Source organism: Formica exsecta, unplaced genomic scaffold (genome assembly GCF_003651465.1).
Source record: "Formica exsecta isolate Colony F162 unplaced genomic scaffold, ASM365146v1 scaffold368, whole genome shotgun sequence".
NCBI classification, from domain to species: domain Eukaryota; kingdom Metazoa; phylum Arthropoda; class Insecta; order Hymenoptera; family Formicidae; genus Formica; species Formica exsecta.
The window spans coordinates 42979-52374 of NW_021850923.1; the positions used below are offsets into that span (position 1 = coordinate 42979).

General features: G+C 39.6%; 2 protein-coding genes across 7 annotated transcripts in view; both read left to right on the forward strand.

Moving 5' to 3' along the window:
* LOC115239239 overlaps positions 1-5195 on the forward strand; it is a 10913-nt gene extending 5718 nt beyond the window's left edge. Inside the window, exons 8-14 of the mRNA XM_029813654.1 lie at positions 21-212; positions 321-593; positions 3204-3377; positions 3493-3711; positions 3782-4030; positions 4554-4799; positions 4998-5195. Coding sequence (XP_029669514.1) covers positions 21-212; positions 321-593; positions 3204-3377; positions 3493-3711; positions 3782-4030; positions 4554-4799; positions 4998-5147 — 1503 coding nt within the window. The 3' untranslated portion in view covers positions 5148-5195. The remainder of the gene's footprint in view (positions 1-20; positions 213-320; positions 594-3203; positions 3378-3492; positions 3712-3781; positions 4031-4553; positions 4800-4997) is intronic.
* Positions 5196-5824: 629 nt separating this feature from the next.
* Positions 5825-9396, forward strand: part of LOC115239235 — a 4653-nt gene continuing 1081 nt past the window's right edge. The window contains exons 1-4 of one of the 6 annotated variants that reach the window (XM_029813646.1): positions 5825-6748; positions 6841-7181; positions 7337-8652; positions 8992-9366. In XM_029813646.1, coding sequence (XP_029669506.1) covers positions 7145-7181; positions 7337-8652; positions 8992-9366 — 1728 coding nt within the window. In that variant the 5' untranslated portion in view covers positions 5825-6748; positions 6841-7144. Of the gene's footprint in view, positions 7182-7336; positions 8653-8991; positions 9367-9396 lie in introns of all 6 variants that reach the window. The other 5 variants (XM_029813647.1, XM_029813648.1, XM_029813645.1 and 2 more) reach the window with 5 other exon arrangements.

The window sequence follows — 9396 nt, forward strand, 5'->3', positions numbered from 1 at the left end:
ATATATATATATATTTTTAGTCGAAGAGAAAGATTGCGTCGAAAGACGACAGCGGAAAAGGTTCGAAGATAGTCAGACAAGCTAATAGACAGGAACAATCGCGAGACCAGTGGGAGGATCAATCGCAGATGCAACACGAACAAACGATCTCGATTAAGCAGGAGGAGGAGGAGGAGGAGGATGAAGCGTCGTTAGCTACAACTGACATTGTCGTAAGATCATTTATTAAAAAAAAACATGCGTGTATGATTTTTATCGATGTTATCTTGAAAGTGAGACAATTACAGCTCGTTAAAGATACTAATAAAAATCATCGTTAGATCCCCGATAGTGATTTGTTCGAACTGGGAAGTATCGACGAAATTTACGGCGAGGCTAGCGAGCGAACGTTAGATCCGGGCTGTTTCGTCGCCATAATCAAACGAAAGGAGATGATGCAGTTCGATTCGCTTTTCATGATCAAAGTCGCGGAATCGAAGGGACTGTTCGGCGATCCAGACAAGGAACGAAATCCGAAGCAGAAAGCCGAGGTAATGCCGGCGGCGGCGTGTCAAGTATCACGAATGAATCGCCGAGGTCTCAAGCGTGCCAAGGTACGTTGCATTCCATATTCAAATGCTATCTCAACCTTATATAAAACTCGGGTAACGCGAATGCTTTCTCTGTAAAATCAGCCTTTTTAGGCTAATAGGTCTAAATATCTAGGCTTTTAATCTAATGTCTAAAATTGTAAAACGAAATTCTGTTTGATAACGTGATTATATAGGGGTGTTTTTTGACTTCAAATTTGTCGTCAACGACCTCAAAAAAAGACCAAAAAAATTTTGAAGTATATATATATTTAGAGTAAATGGGATTGGTTTTATTTCAAAAGTGTTGTTTTTATGATTATTGGTGTTACTAAAAAATTAGATAGATTTAAAAATTCTAAGAAATTTGTTGATAATTTTATAAAAGTTTTTTGGTTTTTCTTGATTTTTGCTATTTTTAAAAAATTATAAAAAAACAGGGGTGAGATATTGAGGAATTGTATATCTTTTTTATTGATACTAGATATCGAGATTTTTAAAATGAAATTAAATGATTAAATTTTTAAAATTATGGTCGTCGATAATGATACATTATAACATAACCGAGTAATCAATTTTTTACGTATCGGAACGTATAGGTCCCACTGGGACATGAGTTATAGTACTGATTTGCAACGACCGTAACGAGTCTAATTTGTCTCTTGACAAACAGATCGAGATAGATCGCTTAGCAGCGCCCACGCACTCCTCGCTATTGCGAGCTATGAGCAAACATGGTCAACCGTGTCCTCGTCACAGCCGATACATCGTGCGAGGTGAGAAGTTATTGTCGACGCAAGTGCGTGAGACACGAAGACGAGACGCGCGCCGATGGTGGCGGGACGCGATGACGTTTCTCATTCGTCCGGAAGGATCTCGCGAGTTTCGCGCAACGCGCTTGGACCCGTTCACGCAGAAGCCACTACTGTATCCCTTTCACGTGAAGAGGATCACGTTATCGAAACGATGTCGACGTCAAAGCAATCTCACGGTCGATTCCGCTCAGAGTTTGATTTAATGATATTTAAAAAATTAGGTTCTCAATGCAATTACGTTCTCGCGATACGCGACTCATTATATTATCCAATTAACGCATTCGATTATTATGCTTTTTATGTATATTCGATTTAGAATGATTTTACTTAATGTGAGCTACGTATAACTTGTATATGAATCGATTGTCAAACAGTTATATTTGTTTAGAATATCGTAACTTTTTATTCGCTTTTGCTTTATTTGTAAGAGAAGAGAGATTTATGAGAATAAAGCTCGTTTATTCTAGAATAAAAAAATAGAGAAGACACTGTAGCTCTACTCTTTAATCACGAGTAGGTAACTGGGACGCTTATTGTTGGTTCGATAAATGGCAGCACATCTCTGTGCATATCTTTTCCTTCTTCTTTCCATTAGACACGTCCAATATCGATGGCCTGATATTTCTATCTTCGATTCAATTAATTTTTATCTTGGAACCTATTTCTAGAACTATTTCTTATAATAAAATTACTGATTGATTAAAATTGTTAAAAAATAAAAAAATAAAATAGATGGTTGCGCTTCGGGGTAAAATAGTTGGCATATTGGTTAATTAATTTTATAATCTAATCGAAGAATGGTTGAACCGAATCGTGATCCCTTTGTTCTCTCGTTGATTTAAATAACTATCAATTTTCTGTTATCTCTCTTTACAACGGATCGAAATAAACATTTTTCGAGCACATAAAATGTAGAAATATCTGTAGAAAGAAATGTTATTTAGACTAAAGATTAAGATTTGACATAAAAAATATAATTGAAAGTGTCACAGTTTTTAAAATTATTTTTGTATTGAGGAACGTTTTTTATGCTAAAGAATTGTGCTAACATTATCCGTGTCATTAATAAAATTATTTCGTGTCAATTACGAGTAATAAGTGTATCGTGCATTAATTGAAGAATAAATTACTAGTTATAACAATTTGACTTTTTATCATGTCAATAATGAATCTAACTATGTCATTTCTACATGATCCAAAATGCTTCCTTCTTATTCTCCTAATCTATCTCTCCGAATATCCGTTCAACTTCCAGAAGGATCGTTTAAATCGAGACCATCATCATTTCGCGATTAATCGAATCGCGGCGATGCACTTCGTTAAAATTGTATTTGTCTGTATTGGAAATTCGATCGATTATTTTGGAAGAGTGGAGACTCGAAATACGATGCGTCAACTCCTTTACAAAGTAAACTTTTATTCACGCTATAAATAGTAAATAATTAATGCAGCTTCGAGCAGAGTAAAAAATAAACAAAAGTATATGTAAAACAATTATATCTCGCGGGAGAATCGATCGATGTATTGTCACGTTAACGATGATATCGATTCGAGGCTGACATCGGAGCACCTTTTAATTGGACAAAATCGTCGAGAAAATTGTAATTTCAATAATATCGAGGGAGGAATATTTCAAGTATGAATTCGATATGGACGAGGCTAGCATTCTCGCCTTATCGCTGTGGTGTCAAGATGCGATGCAATTTGCTGACGCATCGTTGCAATGCTACCAAAGAAGCCGTCGTAGAATCGGTATACGATCTACACAAAACCTTTATCCTATTCTTTCTTTTCTTTCTAATTCGAACTTTCGTTTCAGAAATACGATCTGTATCGACTCGATAAAGGACCGTCCGAAAAATCGACCTTAAACGTGAACGATGCCACGTACGCTCTCAAGAAAATGAATTACATACGTCGGATGGAGAACAAAGCCGCGGAGTTGTACAGACAGCGGCTCATCAACGGTTTCTTACATTTATATGTCGGTCAGGTAGACCAAAGAATAGCTAAGAATCCGCAATTGAACCCGATATATGCGAAAAGTGTGAACGCAAGTGTTGCGTGTTTTCTTTTTTTGTTTTTTTTTTTTTTTTTTTTTTTTGTAGGAAGCTATAGCAGTGGGTCTCAGAATGGCCTTGGCCGAGAAAGATACTGTCATTACGGCATACAGGTGTCACGGCTTTGCCGTTGTGTTTGACATCTCGGCGCGCGCGGTACTCGCCGAACTCATGGGTCGCAAAACGGGCGCGGCCAAGGGCAAGGGCGGTTCGATGCACATGTACGCGCCGCGATTCTATGGCGGCGACGGTATCGTCGGCGGACAGGTAAACGATCACGTTCGCGACTCTTCTGGTGCTTCTGCTGGGAATCTAGCGCCTGGTATTTCGCGATTAGGTACCGATCGGCACCGGTATGGCCCTGGCTCATAAGTACAACGGTACAGGTGCCGTGGCCTTCACATTGTACGGCGATGGTGCGGCGTCGCAAGGTCAACTCTTCGAGGCTTGGAACATGGCGAAGCTCTGGAACCTACCCGCGATCTACATCTGCGAGAATAACCGATACGGAATGGGTACGGCCGTGCATCGGTCCTGCGCCAACACACAGCTATATACGCGCGGAGACATCATACCAGGAATAAGGGTAAAACGCAGGTTTTGCCATATGTATAACATCATTTAGAATTTTAAAGAAGAAGTATCGACAGCTGACATTGATCTCTCCTAAAGCCTTACTTTTAATAAGTTGTTAATTTTGTAAATTTTATTTACGTCGCTAATATCCCCAAAGAAGCGTTTCATTTCAAAATAATTAAAGTTATTCGGCCCATTAGTTTTCAAGATATCCGTCATATCAACTTTGAAAATAGTGTTTTGAGAAGAACATGTTTCAAATTTTGTAGACCCGCTTCAAGCGGGCTTTATGTGCACCATCCTATTCAAAATCTTATAATATCTCTGTCCATTTTATGAATTTTACGAATTTTTCAATAAAATTTAAAAGATATATTCTCCAGAGATCATGCTTTCAGAAAATGTAAAAAAAAATCAATTTTTTTTGATCGTCTAAAGTAGACTAGGGCCTTAAATAATTAATTTTATCTAATCTAATATATTCTCTCTATATTTATTATACTATCTAATATATCTGAATATCTTGTACATAGGCTGATGGGATGAAGATCGTGGATGTACGAGAAGCCGTACGTTTCGCCAGAGATTACGCGCTCAGAAACGGACCAATCGTGATAGAGATGATGACTTATCGTTACTTTGGGCACAGTATGAGCGATCCCGGATACTCGTATCGTACCAGAGAAGAAATTAAGACTGTACAAAGCGAGCAAGATCCGATCATGTTGTTTAACAAACTAGTTGTAGGAAAGGGACTTATGACCGAGAAAGACATCGAGGTAACTCTCTCAATTATCGAAATATCTAGCTTAAAGTAGAAGCCGAAAAAAGAGCGTTACATACGCGATATAAGAAATTATTATCATCGAGAGAGAGAGAGAGAGAGAGAGAGAGAAAGTTATTACATTAGAATTTTAAATTTATCGGTAGCAACGAAATGACAACTGTGTTTTAACTATGCGTTGCATGCGTGTTAGGATATACGAAATGAAATGTACAAGAAGGTCGATAAGGAACTGGAGCAAGCTAAGGCCGATCCGTGGCTGGAATTGTCGGAAATCTCGACCGATATTTACGTCAAACCGTTGGAGAAGATTCGCGGTAAAGTTCCTTGGGAAATGCACTAGGAATATTAATCGTGTATATAATTTCTCATCGGTGAAAATTATTTGTTACCCATATCCTCCTGTGTTTAAAGATTTAAATTATTTTCAACGTAGAGCGATTTGAATTATATATATCGCGCTCATCGCACTTTAGATAAAAATGTATCGCGCCTTGCAAAATAATATAACGCGGTTCTTTTTGAAAGACTATAACAAAATGGTCTGAAACTGTTTCGAAAGCTGTTGTAAAATACAAAAGCAATCTTTCTTTGATTCTTTGAGTCAACATCCAAAAACATTCAATAAATAACATTGGTAATATCAACGAAATCTATTTTCTTTTAAAATTAATATGAAATATAATTATTTAGATTTTTACAATAAATGATTTTTCGTTTCTTTGATATCTTATAATGAATCAATATTTGCAGAGTCTACGTTACACTACGTGAAATATCTCGATTATGCATTTTTAAGAAATATGCGCGCATGTATTTAGCGACAGAATGATTTGTGCAATGAATTGCGTGTTGTTTTTCTCTCTATGTGCTTGCGACGAGAAAATAGATTTTTGATAGATACAAATATTTTCCATAGTCTTGGCTCATTCTACGAATCCAATAACATGGAGCGAGCTCGAGGGAGAAGAGGGGTACAATCTCGTTATTTATCTCGTCGGCAGAAAGTGATCAATTAAAACCGATGACCGTTTCAAACGAGAGGGCACGAAGGCGCGACAAAGGCCGGGGAAATGGCAGGCAGGAGAGACAATGAATGAGTCAGATTATGAAAGAGGCGTAGGAGAAGCGCGGAGTCAACGCGGAGGGCGAGGACGAAGCTGAGCGAACGTCTCAGCGGGAGTCGCCTTATGTCGCTCGCATGTGTCACGTCGCGCTAATCGAATTCTAACGAGACGACAGTCTAGTCGCTCAGGACGAGATATCGGATCGATCGGTCATTTGCACACATTCGTCTCTGTCGACTTTTCTCTTCTTTCGTCTTTTAATCCGTGGCAGACACACGTTATTACACAATTCTCTTCGATTCGCGATCGTCGATTAACCCGGGTCTCGAGCAATCAGCTCGAAATTCTCTAGCAGGTACCGTGTCATTCTTTTCCTTTTTCCGTAAGTTTCCTTAGGATTTAATTCCGCTTCATAGAAAAACTTCTAATTTCGACATATCTAATTAAAAGTTTGACATTTAAAGATTAAACCTTGATGTTCTCCTTCCGAAGCTATAAAGACAGATTCGGAGGGGCGGTGCCGGAAAGTTCGCGAATGCAGACAAGTAATTTAAGAAAGACAAATGCTCAAGTTAATAAAATTCCGCAGGCGAACCTCGACAACGCGTCATCGGCGAAGACGCTCGAGGAATTGCTCGCTCGAGTAGACGGCAATAACCCGATCGAAGTAACTTTGATGACGCTGTGTCTTGATTATGTCGGGTATTTAGCACGGTATAAAGTAGATTATATGTATCTTTCGCGCATTTCTAAACGCGCAAATGTCTCGCAAATTATTCTCTCTTCTCGCGATCCGTAGAACCGTACTAGAATATTCATCAATATCTCCGTAAAGTAAAAATTCGATGGTGAATTTGCAGAAAGAACATAGCAAAAAGTAAGCAAAATTATTTTTCTTATCGTTGAAAATACGTATATATGAGATGCTGTAGTCTGTAAGAGTGAACAGCATTTAAACGTTTGATAAAGCATTATCTGCAGCGAGCGTATCTCACGGTACATCCTGTAAGGATGTGGCTATCGTTACTCAATATTGAAAAGAATGCCGTCAACCATCAATATCAAGCAAACAAACTATGTGTATATATATGTATATATATGATTACTACGATATTCTAGAAAAAGGAGCTAGCGGAGAAACGATGAATAAATTGATCGTGCTCGCATTGCCGTTCGTACCATAGACTCTTGGAATTCGATGAAAAATTTCAAACTTGTTCAAGTTGCCGCAATTTTTGCTCAGAAGTAACGGCTGTCACGATACACCAGCGATATGGAAATCGATGCGAACATTAGCGACGTATTACGCGGTATGTATCTCAACACAAGAGACACTAAATAAATAAATATTGTAGAAAATTTTTATGCTTTTATTCATTTCACAAGCATACCATATTTAGTTTTAACATACCATATATTTATCCGAAAATTCAGCTTTTTTTCTTGTAAAATATTATCTCGATAGAAGTGATAGCATTTTTGGAATGCCTTCGCGACGCGCAACTTCCACTTACGCTGGAGAATCTGCGAGAAAAGCTGCTGGCGCGCTCGAGGGAGACTCTAAGCGTTACAACGATGACTCGAGGATCCCCGGAACCTTATCTCGATATGAACTCCGGTCCGAAAAGCCTGTTGTTAAGAAAGAACGAAGCCGATTCAGAGGAATACGTAGGAATGGAAGAATCTAAGAAGCAGAATCATCAAGATTACTACGAAACCTTCCAAAATGAAGAACAAATTGTCACTCAGGACGAGTGTCCCGAGCAAAACGATGACGAAACGGACGAAGGTCAAACGTTAATTAGGATCTATAAGAACCTATCGGCGGCGCAGATCAAAAGTAAATGTCACAAGTGCGGTCCGCTCTACAAGAAGGAAGAGAAGAAGCTGTTCCTATCGGAGAGCCGCGCCTGCTGGATCGCGCTCGTCGGATCGCATTTGCTCATCTACCGGAGCGAACGGCACAACCGACCGTACGCGATCTATCCTATTCGCGGATACATGGCCCGACCGGCGCCGAATTTAATACCCCGCGATAGGCAAAAGAGCGAATCCGCTTTCGAGATGTACCGCCCAGGAAACGAGACGTTACGTTTCATCGCAAGAACGCCGAAGGACATGGACCAGTGGATAACAAAAATCTGCGAGGTGGGTTGCGCGAAGAACGCGAAGAACAAAGCGGAAACCCGCAGAAAACGACGAACCTTCGTCACCGAATCCCTGATAAGTCCCGACGAGATCACGATCCGGTATCGAGACGCAGGAGAGTCGATCATAGTTGACAGGCCAACGGCTAAAGGCGAATCGGCGTGTAATAAAGACGAAGAGATCGAGCAAATAAGGGATAGGATCGGAAGTCCGCCTCCGTTACCTGCCCGGATACCGCGGAGGTTACCCTCTTTACCTCCCGACGACGATACGATACCTTCCTACAGAGCGGCCGTCGAAGATGACGATGACGACGATGACATATACCACAAGATCGAAGATTTGAGAAATGGGACGCGTTATCAGAATATGATACTGTCGAGGAAACAACGGGCCGATGAGAAGCACGAAGTTGTTGCGTACGACGATGTTCGCGCGCCCGACAAAAGTAATAATGAAGGAGAAATGCGGAAGGAAAGGTCTTGCGACGCGATACTATCTGAGGAGACGTACGACGATATCGTCGTCCTTTCGCGAATCAACGCTATTAACGCGAACAGCGAACGACAGAATCACGATCGTCCTATCGTCGACGGTGAAAAAGAATGCGAAGACCTTTACGACGACGTGGAAGTAAGTCGCTATGTTCTTCTATTATACAGAGTGTTCCTAAAGTGACTATCTATTTTGGTGAAAACAGAGGTATTTTTTTTTTTTAATTTGTCTATTGGCATAATGGTACATCCATTGTTATACAAATTCATATATTTATAAAAGTTCTATGCTTGACGATTTTTTTTATTTTCTCTCTCAGACCCTTTGCTCTTCATGCTTTTTATCTTGCATGTCACTTGCACATTCATCATCAATGATGTGGGTCTGAAAGGGAAATAAAAAAAGTTAATAAAAAATTGCGAATAGTTATAGTATATTCAGAAATTAACGATAAGTTTCTTTACTGTTTCAACGCAGAATTTGGTTTCAAACGAGAAATTCGCCAAAGATCGTACAAAGGATCAAACTGAAATATCGAGCAAATCGCCGCAGAAGAAATCCTTTCTGAATAGAGTTTTAAGTAGAAAGGAATCGCCCGGCAAATCGGACAAGAAATATAAAGGGAAAGCTTCATCGAGTCCACCACCGTCCTTGACCAAGGAAGAAATGTCTACTTACGACGATGCGTCCGATCTAACGCCGAATCGCGAATCTTCAGCGGACGAAGGGGAAGAATTGTCGGAATACAACTGTCCTCCCCCACCTAGGCCAGTTTATACGAAATCGACAACCCTAAACGGTCTCGATCAAACCAAAGAATTTTACGATGATGTCAGCGTCTATAAAAATCAGGTATTATTTTGCTCTCCTCGTAATATATAT